The 19076-nt window shown below is 38.7% G+C and overlaps 1 protein-coding gene across 1 annotated transcript; it reads left to right on the top strand.

Annotated features, from left to right (window-relative positions):
- Window positions 1-1382: 1382 nt before the first annotated feature.
- Window positions 1383-17137, top strand: LOC121432668 (aldo-keto reductase family 1 member C15-like). The gene is made up of 9 exons (XM_041630787.1): window positions 1383-1506; window positions 3731-3898; window positions 6953-7069; window positions 7984-8061; window positions 9062-9184; window positions 10863-10972; window positions 12843-13008; window positions 14928-15010; window positions 16825-17137. Exons 1-9 carry the CDS (start codon window positions 1420-1422, stop codon window positions 16865-16867), a joined length of 975 nt encoding a protein of 324 aa, XP_041486721.1. The 5' UTR covers window positions 1383-1419; the 3' UTR covers window positions 16868-17137.
- The last annotated feature ends 1939 nt before the right edge of the window (window positions 17138-19076 follow it).

The raw sequence follows: 19076 nt of genomic DNA, 5'->3' as shown, positions 1-19076 counted from the left end.
ATTTTTTTCTAATCTCCAAGTTGAAAAGAGAAAAATAGAAGCTATCTAGGCATCAATTCTACATCCATTTTATGTGATGGCTTCTTGTTCACATAGAAAGAACATTATAAATCGCCGTAAGAAAGGATGTAAATACCATTCTATCAATTGTCAGAATGGGCCTAACTTGACCACTCAGTTTTTCTCTGTGCCTGGGATGAGTCTTTTCTTCCTTGGCCACTACTTGTCTATGGTCTGTGTTATATGAGTGCCAAGGCTTTTCATAGATTGTTAACCTTATTTCTGTTTAGGTTAACAGATGAACCAAAGAAAAGACAAAGTATATACTCATTAAGTTTATATCTGGTAAAATGTTGGGAGAATACACAATAAAAGGATTAATAAAACAGGCAAAATTTTGATCCTGCCAAGAGGTAGGAATGGACTATTATTTAACAAGATAAGTTATAGTGCTAGTGGAATACCAGGTGTAGTATTTCAACAGGAGGAAGTGTGACATATCTGTGATAGTGAACAAAGTGCTACTTAGGGTTTTCTGATTCTAACTGACTCTCTGAATTAATTTAGAGTGTAATTGACCAACACGCTTATTGAGCTGCATTAATAGATATTAGAACAATGTAAGGTGTCACAGGAAAGCACGATGAATCTTATCTAATGAGGCTGTAGGAGTCAAGAAGAACCTGAGACTCAAGCATGTATGCTGCGCTTAATAAGCAGAATTCATAAGGTTGGTAGTGACTGAGTTGAAGGGGAACAGGCTATTCTGGAACTAGACAAGTATTTAAACAAAGGCAACATTACAGAGATTGATGTGTGACATTAATCTAGTTTTTCTTGAATAGAAATTATTAAAGAAGCAAAATAGAGAGAATGTGAATTTTGAATAAAAATCTTAACACAAGGAAAAGATACTTAGATAACTAAATTAAAGGTGAATATTCCCAAGGAATTTTGTTGTCTGGGTGCTTAGGCTCAGATAACATGCTCTGTTCGATAAATTTTATAAAGTATTTTTATATGATTTATAAAACAAATAGAGGGCAAGGAAATTATTAAGCCCTTTAGCAGAATTCATGTTTTGAAATGAATACCTTGATGATAGTTTTACATCTTATGAGTAAGTCTGGTGTAATTATCAGCGGCAGATTGTCACGGCTAGCTTTGCTGTTTATGAGCTGAAAATCCAATGTCTTCTAATAGATAAACTTTCTGGGTGTGTTTCCTGTAAAAAAAAGTCATAGAGGGATTATAAGAAATCAATTGGACTCAATGGACTCCAGCTTTCTTTTAGAGCCTTTGCAATCCTGGCCACACCCATCTTGACAGAAATAAATAGTGCTGGAGCCTTGCCTTTTACTCAGCTCAGGTTACTCAGGAAGAAAAGACCAGGCTCAGACTTGTTAGGTTGTGGACATCATGGATCTCAAACATAGTCGTTCAGTGAAGCTGAATGATGGAAACTTGATGCCAGTGCTTGGATTTGGCACGTTTGCTTCAGATGGAGTAAGTGGGCCTCTCGGGAACTAAAGCATTAGCTATTAAGTATTCTGGAAGTGTGTTCAGAAGGCAGGAGACCTGCAGCTGGTGGATGATTCACCTGGACTTCCCTTTCACTGTCTACATTTACTTCTTTTCATGCTTGGGGATGCATATTGGTACTTGGTGGGATGCCAAGATGTTAGGTGTGGAGATGTGGAGGTTAAGGATTTCGTAGGCGGATTATCTATCATTATTGTTATTAACATTGTTTCCTGACAAATCCCAATGCTTGCTATATATTTACTTACATATATGAGTGTAATGAATCCTTGATGGAAGTATTCTTACTAATTATCACCTAATGCTTCTCCTGCATTCTACTCTTGGTTAGAAATTCCTATGGGCAATGCATATGGGAGAAAATGGCTAGCGGTGGGAACATTGGATTGCAGTTTTTCTTTGAGTTTTTTTGGAAGAAGCTGTATTTGTTAGAGAATTTCAACTATTTGAACAGGTTTATAAAATTTCATACAGGTATGCAATGTATTTTGTTCACATGCACCACTCATTCCACACCTCCAACTCCTCTCAGACTCTCAATTCTCTTTCCCCACTTCATTTCTTCTTTTCTCTCTCTTCTTTCAATAACCAAATAAGTAAATTAATATTGACTATATGCACTTGAATATGAGGCCATTCACTAGAACATGGCCAGTCTACTTGCCGCCACATGCCTGAAGTAAACGGGTTTTCAGTTTCCCAGAAGCCATCAACTGTCAGTAGCAGGTTAGCTGGAGGGTGAGTCCTTGTCAACCCATCCTCTGTCCGTGCTGCAGTGTAGACTCCACCCTCTGTCCATGCTGCAGTGTAGACTCCACCCTCAGTCTGTGCTGCAGTATAGACTGGATTGATAACAGTTGCTGTGGACTCATGAATGCAAGCAGTTCCATCCAGAAGACACTGTTATACAGCAGTTTCTAGTTTCATGATCTCTGGTTCTTACACTCTTTCTTCCTCCTCTTCCATGAAGTTCCATATGCCTCTTGAAGAAAGGGTGAGCTATAGAAGTCCCAATTATCGGTGAGCTCTCCATGAACACCTGTTTTCTGGACACAAATAGTTGTGGGTCCTGGTATTAGTTATTTTTTATGGCAAAAGGAAACTTCGTTGATGAAGACCGAGAGATGCACTAATCTATGGGCATAAATATAAACACTTAGAATGCAAGTCAAACTTTTTAAAAATGTCTCTGAGAATCCACAATCATTCCATTCAGAAGTTAGTACTGAAGACTTGCAAGATATAATTGCAAGATCTCAATGGGGATGAGATCACACTTCTTAGTAAACACATTATGCAGCCATTCAACAGATCATTTGAGTGAACTGAAAGTGTCTAACTCTAGTTACAGGTAATGGAGGCTTTGAGGTAACTGTGTGGCTTTCACAACAAAATGGAAATATTTGAAGCAAAGATAAAAAGCTGTTAAGATGATGATAGTGATTATTTTTAAAACTAAATCTCATGCATTTCAGGCTGGTGTTGAATTCACTTTGTAGAGAAGAATGACCTTGAGCTTCTGATCTTGCTTCTCCATCTCCCAAGTGCTAGGATTGTAGGCGTGGGCTACCCCATCCACTTCTCATACTTTCTTGTGCTATGACTGTCTTTCACACTTCTGGAAACCTCCTGAGAGAAGGGAAACCAGTCCTTTTGTTCATGGGAAAAATACCTAGTATTCTAGAGCCTAACATAGTGTTGGGCTAGAAGGCAGCACTCAGTAAATGCTAAAAGCAAGGACCTGAAAAATAAAGGGAATAAAAGAATCTTGAGCAAAGAACCTATTTGAGTAGAAATAGAGAATTATGGGTAATAGGAACCACTTTTTAGGTGTTACCACACACATATCTATGTGTTTGTACACCTGTCCTATCTACTGAGTACCTTAGAATTTTTCTCGCAGTATGCACCTTTCCTGCTAGCTAGTTCCTTCCAACTGATTTTTATTGAATGAAACATGCATTTATATGCTTCATATGATCCCACATCACTAATTTCATTTTGTTGAGATTTAGTTTTATTTCTTAGTCCTTGTTTCCAGATAGATTGCAAAACTGTTATCAACGTTTGCATCATTAAACAAGATCAACCATGGGGCTGGCAGCAACTCAGGAAAATGCTATGGAGAAATAAATCACTTTTTCCTGAGTTGGTCACATCTCTGACTTTTCCTATTCTTGTTTCATAGGTTCCCAAGAGCAAGGCTAATGAGGCCACCAAAATAGCCATTGATGTAGGTTTCCGTCACATAGATGCTGCATACTACTACCAAAATGAGGAAGAAGTTGGACAGGCCCTCAGAGACAAGATTGCTGATGGAACTGTGAAGAGGGAGGATTTATTCTACACCACCAAGGTGAGCACGTGTGGCCAGAATGGCTGGAAGCCACTGCCAGCTCAGATATGTTCCTGGGGAAGCAGACACCACCCCCTTGGTCTCAGATTGAATCATGGCTTTATTGCAAAGACACATTATAGAAAAATAGAGAACAGGGCCAACAGAATGACTCAGTAGAAAAAGATGCAGGCTGCCATGCCTGGTAACCTTTTATTCCTGGTAAGTACATGGTAGAAGAGAAATGATTCCTGATATCCTATTTCTACATGTGTGGTACCTATATACATGAACTGATGGTCTCTCTCTCTCTCCTTCTCTCTCTCTCCTTCTCTCTCTCTCTCACACACACAAACACACAAAAAAAACTGTAAAGAAAAAATTAAAAAATAAAGTCTTGTTTTGTCCCCGAAGTATCGTAAATGTGGGATACAGATATTCAGTATCTCTGAATATAGACATTGTCTTGATATAAAGTAAGGATGCAGTTCTGTTGGATAATCTGGCCTCTCTGGGCACTGAGTAACTAATTCTTCAGTAGATTCCCAAGTAAGGTTGAGAATATTGTCCACGAAAGGAAAAATCCTTTTATGAAATCTGCACTGAATGGAATGGTATTTGTAATGTTTCCTCAGGTGGAAAGGAAGCCTTCCAGTGTGATTCCATCTGAGCTGAGATCTCTACAGATGTCTCCTACCTATGTTTACACTGGTGACAGCTTGTTTTTAGATGGGAATCTCTTAGCATTGGTCCTGGATTTGCTAAGAACAGTAAATCCTTTGTCTACTTTACTGCTGTCTGTTCAGTTACTTGGAAACCTTACCCAGGGGGATACATCACTCTACCCAGGATGGACTTTTTTTTTTCAGAAATAGTCAACTTTTAATCAAAGACCACAGAAAACTTAGCAAGGGAAATGCGATCTTGACTAATGTTACCCAGCTACCTCTGATTATATGTGTTCAGAAACACAAACTGCACAACTATCATAAAGTTATCTCAAAGTGACCTTTAAACTGTTGTTTCTGATCCCCAGTTACTGATATGTCTTCCAAAGACAGAAGCTTCGTGATATAGGTGTTCTCTTAGCAAACAGAGGAGATCTCTTGTGATGGCTCTCAGCCCCCGTGCTTTCTTCTGGTTTCAGATAAATGCAATCCCACTGATGCCCAATCCCAAAACAGCCTAGAGAAATGATTTAAACTCTGCCTCCTGCTACATGGGTTGTGGCAGAAGATGTGGATTTTTTCTTTTTCCATTCGAATATTTACACTTCCTTCTGAAGGCGAAGGCATAAGTCACAAACAATCCCACACCAGTTTGGAATTATGATGAATAAGGTGGTATTTATTTAAAGGGGAAAAAACTTACAGATCACCGTCCCAGACAACAGCCCTCTGTGCAATCAGGAAGGAGTCTAGTCGGGGAAGCAGAGCAGGAAGCAAAGAGAGAGAGAGGAGGGAAGTGGCCGCATTTTAAAAGAGAGAGACCATGCCCCAATGGGCAAGTATCTCAGCGGCTATTGGCTGGAGGAGCGGAAGCACCTCCCGCAACATCCTTCCCTTCTCCCAATCCCCTCCTGCTCCCCCACACCCCCTCCTTCCTCCTCCCTCCCTGCTTGAGAGAGGGCACGGAACCCTGCCCTGTGGGTAGTTCAAGGCCTTCCCCCCCTACATCCAGGCCTAGGGAGCTGTGCATCCATATAGACTAGGGTCCCAAAAAGCCAGAACATGCCATAAAAACAAGTCCCAGTGCCTTTATCAATGGCTTTTCAATTCCCCATTGTCAGCCACAATCAGAGAGTCCGGTTTGATCACGTGCTCATTCAGACCCAGTCCAGCTGGATATGATGAACTCCCATTAGAACAGGCACAATGTCTCAGTGGGTGGACCAACCCCTCCCTTCCCTGACTTCCTTGCTCATCTTCTCCCTCCTTCTGCCTTTCAACTGGACCTTGGGAGTTCAGACCGTTGCTCTGATGAGGGTCTCTGTCTCTATCTCCATCCGTCACCAGATGAAGATTCTTTGGTGATATTCGAGATAATCATCAGTGTGATAATGGGGCAAGGACAGTTCAGGCACCCTCTCCTCTGCTGCCCAAGGACCTAGCTGGGGACATCCCCATGGACACCTGGGATTCCCTCTAGAGCCAAGTCTCTTGCCAACCCTAAAATGGTTCCCTTAAGGTAGATATCTTCTTCCCTGCTCGTATATTCGCCCATCCTCCATCTCCTCCCTCCCACTCCCCCAAGCTCTTGCCAGTCCTTCTCTTCTCCCTTCCCTCTCCCCCTCTCCCCTTCCCCCAACTTCACCCCCACTTCTGGCCCCACCCCCATGTTCACAACTTTTGCCCAGCAATCTGTTTGCTTCCAATTTCCAGGAGGATATATATATATATATATATATATATATATATATATATATAATTTTTGGTTTCTTGTTATTTGGTTTCTCTGGGCTTGTGAACTATTGGTTTAATGTCCTTGGTTTATGGCTAGAGTCCACAAATGAGTGAGTACATACCATATTCATCTTTTTTGGGTCTGGGTTATCTCACTCAGGATAGTGTTTTCTATTTCCATCCCAGGATGGACTTTTAACTGGGAAATTTTATCTCACTACCTCAATGGTACTCTCCAGTTAATTTCTATTAAATGTTTGTCAGCCCTCTGATTTAGTGCTTTGCTATTTATCTGCTGCTTCTTTCTATTTGACCCACCCCAGCTAACCATTTCTGTGCTCTTTTGAGACCAAAACTTCTAGGTGTGAAACATTTAAATTGGTCATTTTCTAAATTTTGCTCATTCTCCTCACATTGTCATCACTCAAGTAAATCTTACTATTCTGTTAAGGATGTGATCTATGACGAACAGCACAAAATTGGGTAAGATCCTGCAGAGGATCTGGGAAAAGTTGGGTGTGGGGAAAATCATGATCAAAATACATTGTATGAAAAATTTTAATATATATAAACTTAGCCACTGATGTTCTTAGCTTTACTGAGATTACCATAGCAAGTCTCAATCATTTCACTGCAATATGTAAGCAATGTGTTTTTTGTTTGGAAACTGTAGATTTGGAATACTTTTCATAGACCAGAGTTGGTTCGTCAGTGTCTGGAAGAATCGCTGAAGAAACTTAGGCTGGATTATGTAGATCTCTGCATTATTCATTCACCAATTGCTATGAAGGTCAGTTTTGGATTTTTATGCCCTAGACTATTATATTATGTCAGGACAATGAGATTTTTCTAGCCTCTTGCTGAGAGAAATCCATTGATCTGAGATGAACAGAATGGTGAAATACGACAGCTGAGAGATCCCACAGGCAAGACTTCTTAACGTGTTCATTCTCCAGTCTTCAGGAGGGTTCAAGTTCAAGGACTTCACTGCCTTCTATCGATCAGAGTGCCCCAGGTTGTGGAGACTTCTGAGACTCCAGGGGGAGTCTCCATCTCCTCAGGGCATGTTCTTGCCTATGTCTGTCTCTCACTCTAGGACACAGAGATCTGAATTTGGGTATTGGACAATGGGGCTTGGGCTCCTTTGGGCCTAATGGTTTCATTTTCTTATCATGGTACATATTTGCTGATCACATCTGAAAGACTCATTAACTGAGAATTGAGTCATCATAAAGAGGAGCAAAAGTTCATGATTAATAGTGAAAGTTCTATCCTTTACAGTATTCTGTCACTGGGATAAGGAAATTTTAATGGGAAGAGCCATCATTGTTGGTGAGATTTAGAGCTTCATTGGGGTCCCCAGGAGAGAAAAGTGATGGCAATCAAGGGGAGAGATATTCTCGTATAATCTTTTAGATAATTTCCGTTTTTCTTCTCCAAAGTCTCTGTTTAAAGAAAATATGAATTGTGCACGCTCTCTCTCTGTCTGTTTCTGTCTGTCTCTGTCTGTCTGTCTGTCTGTCTGTCTCTCTCTCTCTCTCTCTCTCTCTCTCTCTCTCTCTCTCTCACACACACACACACACACACACACACACACACTGACTAACTCAGTCTCCTGACTGTTGGATGAGTAAGCTCATTAACCACTTGAAATTGACTATTAGAGAAAGTTTTGCTAACTTTTCTTTTCTCTCTTCATTCTAGCCTGGAGGGGATCTTATGCCAAAGGATGCCAGTGGAAAAATTATTTTTGACAATGTGGACATCCGTGATACATGGGAGGTATGCCCTGCAGACAATAAGCACTGTGCGGCAAGAGAGGAACCAATTAATAAAGAATTAGAAGAGATGGATTTTGCTTCAATAATTGACAAACCCAAAGCATATCGTAATGAATAATCTTATTGTAGCTTATTGTTCAGTTAATATCTCTGGGAGGCCTGCTTACGTCTGCAGAAGGAGGAGTTTATGTAGGGGAGAGAGGATATGAGGAAGAGGAAGTGGAAGAAGTAGCGAAAGGGGGAACTATGGTTGGGATATAATATATGAGGAAAGAATAAACTACCACAACAAGAATCACCACTGCCCCTTCTCTGTCTTTCTGTAATTACATCTCTAGCATAAGAGTTGAGAGCGATGAAGTTTATTTTTTAACTAAACTATGATTTGAGGTAGACATTTCTTTGTGTCATAGATCCTACTTAAGAATATAAGCCATATAAAGGGGATCAACTGAAAGAGACTAAAGAAAGGTTACACACTATTCCAGGACAGATAAACACACCTTTGGAGAAGTGTAATCTGCCTTAGCACAGAGCAAGCTGTGAAAGAGAATGAAACCTGCCACTATATACCCTATCCTGTATACAGATTGTCAACATTAAAGAGAAAAATGTAACAATACATTTTAACTAGCACAAGATTCTAGAATTTTTTGTCTTTGACTGTGATGGCATTTATTGAAGAACCATTTTTAAGCTTGGCATCACAACAGATGCCACTGATGAGGGTGGGGAAGGTAAGGGGAGACTTATATGTACTTGCTGCTCTCAATTTGCATGTAAATGAATGAGCAGACAAATGTGTATTCATTGCAGGTGAGTACCTTAGACAAGGCTGTATTCAAGTGTCAAAACTGATTTGAAATCGTAACCAAAATTCTATAAGTAATTTAAATTATGTGAGGAACTGAAATTATTATGTAGGTATTCAAATAAACTCAAGGAGAATCTCCAAGGGCAGACTACAAATAGGATTAACTACATAATTTCTTCCTCCCCAGGCACTGGAGAAGTGTAAAGACTTAGGTTTAACCAAGTCCATCGGGGTGTCCAATTTCAACCGCAAAGTGCTGGAATTGATTCTGAACAAACCAGGGCTAAAATATAAGCCTGTTTGCAATCAGGTGAGTTTTCTAGTTCACCTGGGCTGTGCCTTATCTTCTGTTCTTCACAAACTTCTTCCTTACTCGATACTTCCCAAATCTCTGTTTTGAACCAACTGTTTAGGTTATAGCTATTTTCACTGAGACAAAAAAATATCAGTTATAGCTCAGGTTGACTAGAGTGGGAAGAAGAAGGCAGGGGAAGGCAGTTTGACTAAAACCACAACTCTTAGAAGGAATACCACTGCTCAATAACACAATGTGTTACATATAAAACCTTAAACACAAAAACCTGATTGAAATGAAGCACAGCAAAGTTGTCTTGCTGCTGTATTGTTCTCGTGACACTCTAGATAATTTGTGGTGGTTTCTTTTCTAAATTTAGATGGAAAATAATTTTTAATAATTTCAAAGACTTTTAAACTTTGCAGAATTTAGAGCTACAAATGCACTGAGAATTGTCTGAGTACAACTTCCTTCACCTGCACCCATCAACACGCTCAAGTAATAATTTCTCTTCTCTACAAATTTGTCATATACATACTATTTGAAGTATTTTGAGGCAGGCATTATGCAATTTTTAGATTGTATTTTAAAAATATATGGTTTAAAGAATTAACAATGCTAGAATACTGTTAAACTCTCCACATATTTAGCGATGATTGGTATCACTAAATATCTGGAGTGTTAAAGTATGATCATGCCTGTTTATTTCCTTGGTACTTGGGATTGAACCAAAGGCCTCACACACAGCAGGCAAATGCTCCAACACTGAGTTTTTGCTTGTGGTATTTAACAAATTATTTTGAGGTAGAATCTCTGAATGATCAGGTTGGCCTTGAAATTTTAATCTTCCTGCCTTAGCCCCCCAAATAGCTAAGCGTTTGTCACCATAGTGTTACATAGTGCTTTTCTTTTTTAAGAGCAAATTAGTTCAAAGTAGGGAGGGCTAAAGTCTATACAATGCCACTGGGTGGTATGTCTGTGAAGTTTTTCTTGAAATCAGGGGATCGCTCTCTTGCATTCATATCCCCTATCCATCCTCACTCCTCCATTTCCCTTCTCCCTGTCCTCTGTTCTCACTCTCACTCTCTTTCTCCTTTGATCTGTTTATGAAAGAAATCAAGCATTTTATCCTGTTAAAGTTCCCCGCATGATAGGGGAAACTACTCACTGATCACTGTGATAGTTTGGAAGGGTGCTTTTGAATTTCTTATACATTGAGGATCAGAGCAAAAGGCTTGATAACAGAAGACCAAAGTCATGTGAGTCCCTGAAGGCTAAAAGATATGACATTTCCCCATCCAGTGCAGCCACTCTTGTTTATCATTCTCCCCTCCTTTGTTCCCCCGAACACTGGGTCCTTCTACAAGGCTGCCCCTTCTTCCCTCTCTAGAAGGCAAAAGGTTTTATCTTCAGCTTACAGTCTTCTCACCCACAGGTATACTCAGTCATTGCTCTAACAGGCTATAGCTTCATTCTATAGAAATTGACAGAGACTACAGTTTGGAAATGGGAGATTTTAATCTTCAAATACTAGTAAAAGGACAGAAGAATGTATTTCAGAGAAAAAATGATCAATTTGAAGCATATTGTACTTAAGTCAATATGGAACTTGATCTCCCCTTAGTACTTTTAAAGCCTGAGTAACCTTGTTGGCTCATACATTCTAATACCGTTTTGTTTTGGAAATATACAGGTAGAATGTCACCCATATCTCAACCAGAGCAAACTCCTGGAGTTCTGCAAGTCCAAAGACATTGTTCTAGTTGCTTACAGTGCCCTGGGATCCCACAGAGATCCAAACTGGTAATGAGACTTTTGGACTTTATTTCCTTATGTCAGTAATTCCACGTTGACAACATTAACTTTTAACTCTGTGGAAAAATTCAACCACAAAGAAACAAGTTCAACAATGTCCCAGTTTCTATGCACCATGGTTGAACTTGAAGCTCTTTGCTGTTGCTTTACTAATAGGCATAGTTTTTTTTTTTTTTTTTTTTTTTTTTTTTGGATTTTTTTCGAGACAGGGTTTCTCCGTCGCTTTTGGTTCCTGTCCTGGAACTAGCTCTTGTAGATCAGGCTGGCCTCGAACTCACAGAGATCCACCTGCCTCTGCCTACCGAGTGCTGGGATTAAAGGCATGCGCCACCACCGCCTGGCATAATAGGCATAGTTGTAAAAAGGATTTTAAGACACAGTTTATAGAAATTAGACTGCATGTGTCCTAGCCACGTAATTTTGACAATGGATAGAATGTAAAACCAATGTACCTAACGTGTCATAAGAGATTTTCCAATGGATATATGCATTTCAAGTCATGCGCATATAGTTGTATGTACATTGATATGGTAAAAATTCCGTATGTTTAAGACAATAGTACGTCTTATATGTTTATCAGTGAATTCTGATTTCTACTTGTAGATTCAGAAACAGCAGATATGTTTATGCCTGTGATGGTTGACTTTTTTTTTTCTTTTGTCAACTTGACACAAGCCTAGACTTACCTGGTAAGAGGAAATCATAACTAAAAAAATGCTCAATAAGTTTGGCCTATTTGCAAATCTGTGAGGTATTGCCTTTGTTAATAATTAATGTGTGGGGGTCCAGACCACTGTGGCGATTTGAGCAAGGCAGTAGGCCACCTTTCTCCATGGCCTCTGCTTCAGCTCCTGCTGTGAACTACTTTGAGGATAGACTGTGATGGGGAAGTGTAAGATGAGATAATCCCTCTTCTTCCCAGGCTGTGTTTGTCATGATGCTTTATCATAGCATTAGAAACCATAACTAAGACAGAGCATGAGAAAGAAAACATTTTGATGACTGTCAAAGACATTGTCTCTTTCCCGTGCTTTTAATAGAGTGTAGCCTTTAATGTAAAAACTTGATTTTCTTAAGTGAAACAAAAAAGAAGTTAATCAATAATAATAATAAATAACTTTTTATATGTCGTTTAACTTCTTATTACTTCCAGACATTTTCACCACTTCTTGGACTAATAGTTTTTGTACTGTTCATTTGCTCTAGAGAAGTTTTGCCTATTCTATAGAAATTCTGTGCTTATGGGTGAGGAAAATGGATTGAATTAGAATCATGCTATGTAGAGCAACTGTCTTCAAACTCATGGATGGGGACCTCCTGCTTCAGTCTCCCAAGTGTAGGATTGCAGACTTCTGCTCCCGTGCCTATCTGGAATTTACATGTCTATGCTTTTGTGGCCAGTGTCATCACAATTACCTGTAGTTCACTAAATTTTATAGCAATTTTCCTAACTTTTTTCTTCTTCCTTCCTTCCTTCCTTTCCTTTCTAAACTTTTAATTATCAATTTATGGTATCTTGAAATTATCAAAAGAAAAATTCTAGAAATATGCAAATTTTAAATTAAGATAAGAGCTATGTGCAAGACCCCTGAGGATAAAAGGGACTATATGTATTTCTGTTATATTCTATTGCATGGATACCTTTCCCACATAGTGTTTGTCTTCCGATCTATCAAAGGGCAACATAATTGTTTACAATTGCTACAATAAAAATAAATCTCTATGAATACTCACAAAATTCTGTTTTAGTCACACTATATTGTACTTACTTCTTTTAATGGTCTGAGAATATAGGTTAGGGGGGCTGTACATTCCAGGTTTGTCATCTCTGTGATAGTATGTGTGTGTAATTTTTCAGGATCAGTGATAAAAGCCCATACCTTCTGGAGGAACCTATCTTAAAGACCATTGCCGAGAAACACAACCGAAGTCCGGGCCAGGTTGCCCTGCGCTACCAGCTACAGAGGGGTGTGGTGGTTTTGGCCAAGAGCTTCAATGAGAAGAGAATCAAAGAGAACTTTGAGGTAAAGGCCCAGGGATATTTTTCCAGAATGAGACCTGGGGGGCAGTTTCTCTCAAATGAGAACACTTGCTATTTATTTGCTCCCATGCAGTGCCCCCGTGTGCTACAGACAGCAGCTCGAAAGGGCTGCAGAGAAAGCATTTGGTAAAGTGCTGGGTTTCCTCCACTCAAGGCTTTACCTTTCACAAATTTTTAACAAGGTGTATTTCAGTGCCATTACTTCAGTTGGTTGTGGGAGTCCATTCAGATGGTAGAGAGCTTTAAATACTTCATTTCTGCTCTTTATATTCTTTGCTTTAAAAAAATGTTTGTTTGTATTAAGGACAATAATTGGATTGAGATTAAATCCAAATAGGATTGCTGGTTGATTGAACCACTAGACTATACTAGTACATTTTTGCCTTTTTTCCCCTTTACTGCCATAGTTCTGGCCATTAACTTTCAATTATATAGTTATATACTGGCATGCTTTCTGAGGTATGGGATGTTATACATGGCCATTTCCCTTTAATTGTTGGCGTTTCTCTCTGAAGAAAAGGAGCTGGATAAATTTATAGATTGACCATATGAAGAAATCAATGATTGAAGTTATTCCTTAACTGCTTTCTCATATTATAGTGAGAAATGCTTTCTCAATGGCTAGTCTCTCCTGTCAGTCAGTGGTTTTTCATTTGTTTTCTTTAGAATCCCATAAGGTTAAAAAATTACCCTATATTTAGTTTCTGTATGTATTTGTGTTTGAGGACACACTCACCAGCACACAGTGGGTGGCCAGAGGATAACTTGTGGGAATTGTTTCTCTCCTTCTACCACTGGACCTCAGGGGTGGATCAAAGTGTCAGCAAGCACCTTTACATGCCACATGGCAGCCATATCAGTTAAAGAATGTCTTTTTAAGATGGGGTCCTGGTGGATAGATGGATGGACAGTGTCTTGGTTTCTTTTCCTATTGCTGTGATAAAATATCCTGGCAAAAGCAACTCTAGGTAGAGAGGGTTTATTCTGAATCACACTTCAAGTGCACAGTCTACCATTGCAGGGAAATTGTAGTGGCAGGAGCTGGAGGGAGCTGGTCACATTGCATCCCTCTATGTAGAGAAAGTTGAATGCATGCTCAGCTCTTCTCTGCTGTGTGCAGCCCAAGATCCCCTGTTCAGGGAATGATCTTACCCACAATCAGGATGGGTCTTCTCATAACAATTAGCATAACCAAGGTGATCCTATACAGGCATGCCCTATGATGCATCTCACTGATGGTTCTAGAGTCTGTCAAGTTGACTATTAACTTTAACCATCATAGATGCTTTTAATAGATGAATTATTAGATTGATATATTAAATTTACATAATTATGATTAAATGTAAATTATTTATATAATATCAGAAAGGTTCTTTTGACAAAGAAGAATAGACAGAGATAATGTTTGAGAACATGAGATGATCAAGTGATAGGTTGAACTGGGGAGGATTTTTCTTCAACTCAATGAAGTCTTTGAGAGGAGTTAGATTAGGCTCTGTGACTGGGGTGGGGGAACTATTCAAAGATGTATCAAATTCCAGGATGGCAAAGGAAGAAAAGTTCAACAAGTTTTGGTGAGACTAATTCTAGTATTTCACCTAGATTTGAAAATTAATTTGGGAGTTCCTTTTTCCTGCCTTTCTTAAGATTAGGGGTTGATGAGTCTTTCTTTTGTGAAGTGGATCAAAGTAGGAAAGAAATGGGAAAGGAGGGCCCTGCCATATTCAGCCAAAAGTTCTGAGAGCTGGGCCATCTGGAGGCCAATGGTGAATAAAATTCTTCTCTTAAAGTCTCCCTTGTTGCTATCACCCTTATATTTCCAGGTAGAGGGACACTTCAACAGCTTATTTATTTATTTATTTATTTATTTATATTTTATTTTCTATGACTATGTATTTCTAGGTATTTAACTTTGAATTGACCCCAGAGGACATGAAAGAGATTGATGGCCTCAATAGAAATTTACCATATATGGAACTGTCATTGTGAGTAACTCCTCTAGACTGCATTATAGTTGTTTGCTTTTTGTAACATGGAGGTGAATCATAAAGATGTTCTATAGCGTTCAGGCAATGACCAATGTAGCTAAGCTTTTGCTTTTTGCATGAATGATATTATTTCATATATATATATATATGTATATATATACATATATATATCATAGTAAAATTATAAGTAGCAACAGATAGATAGATTCATTGCAAACATAATTAAATTGTGCACTCAAAATATCCAGAAGTTAACTGAGAGAGCATCTTTAAAACAACCAGCCTGAGTTCTCAATAGAGAGGGCCTGAGCAGAGCACAGGGTTTACTCAGTGAGGCTTCTAGGTAAAAGAGCACATGACAGCAGAAAGGTTGCGTTACTAAACTGGATGCTTACAAACATCCAGCAAAATTCAACTGGAGAAGTTGAAAGAGCCAGCTATAGTTCCTACTAGACAGTCTTGAGCAGAGAAGAGTGAGTCCCTAGGGTGAGGATTCTAAGTAGAGCAAAGCCTAGAAGACAGAGACAACATTATCAAAATGGGTGCTTACAACATCCAGCAGAGACCTGGGAAAACAGAGATCTACCAGTGACTGGTGGTGAAGAATTGAAGTCAAATTTAAGAATCAACAGACGCTAGACTCTGCTGCTCAAGAGTGCTTTTACCAGTCTTCCGGGTAGTTTTCCTTATTCTGGATAGCTCAGTGTTCAAAGAGAGAGAGAGAAATGATAAAAAAAAGAAATCAGACTATTCTTATCACTTGATGTACTCAGGACACAAAGGCAGTTTTATATTATGGAAACCTTTTGTTCTCAAAATCACGATGTTTTCACTCTTGCACTGTTTAATTGCTTACTTCCTTCTAAGTCAGAGGCTTTCTGGGGGTGGGGAGCATCCCAACCCTAGACAAGGGGTCTTGGAGGATACCTTGAGACAAAAATACTTTGGGTCTTAAATAAGGGAAGTGGGTACTCTGTTTCCAGAGCCAGCTTTTCAGCGAGCTAAAATAAATGTCTTCAGGGTTCACCTGCCCATTAGACACAGAGAGCAGACTACCCATGCCTCGTGATATACTAATAGGCACATGTAAATGGTTTCTTATTAATGTATAGTAAAGTCAAAAGAAATAAAAGAGAATTCAATAAAAATGAACTTACAGCAATGCATTAAGTCTAGTCTAACTTTGTTTATACTAAAGCAGTATAACATGTACTTCAAATAATCGTTTTGGAAGATGGACTCTCAAAGATGATAGGAATAAGTCCTAGGGAAAACATAATTCTCTTTCAGCTTCCTCTTCTCTGTGTCCATTGGCATTTGCCCTGAGCCAGTCCTTTTCCAAGATACAGCTATTGTTCCAAAACATATCCATTCCTGACTTTCATTTTCTTATCACATGCCTATTTCTTTAGCTACATAGTCTTACAAACTTGAAATATAGGAATTCATGAAATGGGGCTAACAAGATGACTCAGTGGATATAGAAACATCATGTAAATTCAACAACCAAGTTCAATCCCTGGATGGTAGAGGAGAAAACTGACTCTACAAAGCTATCCTTTGACCTCCATAGGAATGTCTTGGCACACACACACACACACATCATCATCATCATCATAATAATAATAATAAAATTCCAAGAAAAATAATGAAATCAGTTGATCCACAACCTCAGTCAATGGTGTGTTCCATTTCATTTAGCAAGATAGGGTCCACTGAAGATTTTCTGGTTTCTCAAATCATGCCTATCTTCATTTTGTCTATCAGAAGTGTGACTTGTGAACAAACATGTGTTTCTTCTTCTCTTTCAGTGCGGTGGATCACCCTTACTATCCTTATTCAGAAGAGTATTGAGCACAAGCTATTAAACATTACAGAGATTCTCCTCCCTCCAGACAATGTGTATCTGAATTTGGTGAAGTGATTGAGAAGCAGGATTTCTGCCTCTAGGTGCTTGTCTAATGTCAGAAAACTATGAACCTCAAGTGATGACATTTGCTTCTCCTGATGATTAAAAATAACATGCAAGGGGCTGGAGAGATGGCTCAGAGGTTAAGAGCATTGCCTGCTCTTCCAAAGGTCCTGAGTTCAATTCCCAGCAACCACATGGTGGCTCACAACCATCTGTAATGGGGTCTTCTGGTCTTCTGTATGCAGGCATACACACTGACAGAATATTGTACACATAATAATATAGAATATTGTATACATAATAAATAAATAAATATTTTTAAAAAATAACACGCAAATTACAGAGAACAAAAGAAAATACTTGATCTATCTTTCTTGATTTTTATGCAATCTCAGGTCTGCATTATTGTTTACAAAAATAAAATCATTTGCAACACATGGTTCATAAACTTTTAAGATGTATTTTGTTCAGGTTATTGAATGTTACTCAAGAATTTTAGAGCCCTTTTTGGAATATGAAGTCCAACTAGCTCATTTCTCAGTTCTTGAAGGAAGTTTGGCAGTGGCATGCACTCTTTTATCCCCCAATAAAACTTTGTTGAATCTTCCCTCCCCCCGAGCCATTGTTTTATAAAAAGCAGGAAAAATTAGGCTAAGTTTACATGTAAGTGTTCTGGGTATGAACGTGTACTGGAACAAGTAGTCTGCTTACAGAATAAAATTTGAAGCTGTCAATGAGAAATGGGGAGGGGGTGTGCTGAAAAGGGCTCAGAGGGGAAGAGTGTGTACTGCTCTAGCAATGTGATTCCTAGCACCCATGGCACCTCCCAATTGCCTGTAACTCCAGCTCCAGGACATCTAAGTCCCTCTTTTGGCCTCTTTGAGCACATGTATTTACATGCACTTACCTCTTCCTCCAAGACATACACATAATTAAAAAGTAATATTTAAAAAAAACCAGTAGGCTTTCAAATTTTACCTTTTGAAGTTTTATTTTTTGTTTTTCTTCTTTTTCTGTTTCTCTGTTTTTCTATTTACTTATTTTGATCTTCGCATTTCTTTTTTAAAAAGTCAGTTCTTTGAGAATTTCATATGCATTGTGCTCAAACTTACCCAACTCTTCCCAGATCCATTCCCCTTTCCTACTCATCCAACTTTGTGTTTTAAAAAGATAACTAACCAACCAACTAACCATCCATCCAACCAACCAACCAAAAATTGCTCAAAATCAGTTTGTGCTGCTAAAAAATCTGGATGTGTGGACTTCCATTGGTGTGGTCAGCTTCTAAGGGGATACACACTTAGAAGTAAGTGTCATAAGGTCTTCTAGCACGATCAATTGACATGTGTTCTATGCTGAGGCATAGGACCATATGAGTATCTACCTCCTAGGATTTCTTATGCTGTTTTAACATGTGACAAGTGGAGGGATTGACTGTCCTTCACTCTACATTTATTCAAGAAGTTTGTATAATGAACAGTCTTAGTGTATAGATTCAGTAGCTTCCTCCAAGAAAATATGAAGCATGTCTAATGAAAACAGCTAAACTTTTTGTCAAAGAGGCAGCCATGCTCACTGTCTTTTGAAAATAATATGGGTTCCCAATACTCAAAGCTTTTTTCTCTTTTTACTCAACTTACTGAATGTTCATGTGCCATTGAATTGTTTCATTTCATGTTCTGGAAACGAAAAAAGCAGGGACTGACTCAAAAGTGACCTTAATTTGGCTACAGATGTTGCCATGAGTAACAAACTCTCACTTCTCCTTAATCCAGAAGTTTCACAGTTTCTACTACCATGTACAAAACATATTAAGCAATTTTATTAATTTGCAAATAAGATTAAAATCTCAGATCTTCCATATTGGAAGAATATGGAATTGGAAGAATTGATAGTTGTGGTGGTGTTGGAATATTAGGTGCTATTTCCTTCCTTCCTTCCTTCCTTCCTTCCTTCTTTCTTTTCTTTCTTATTCTTTTTGAACCAGTGTCTTTCTATGAAGCCTTGGCTGTTTTATAACTAACTATGTAGACCAGGCTGTCCTCAAACTCAGAGATCCATCTGCCTCTGTGTTAAAGGTGTGAACAATTATACTCTATTTTCTTTTTTTAATGCAATATTTTAAATTAATTAATTAATTTGAAAATCAAT

Source organism: Microtus oregoni, unplaced genomic scaffold (genome assembly GCF_018167655.1).
Source record: "Microtus oregoni isolate MIOR12 unplaced genomic scaffold, Mior012 000035F_ref0000213, whole genome shotgun sequence".
NCBI lineage: Eukaryota > Metazoa > Chordata > Mammalia > Rodentia > Cricetidae > Microtus > Microtus oregoni.
The sequence above is the reverse complement of the archived record's forward strand: the minus strand, read 5'-3'. Positions and strand labels throughout refer to the sequence as shown.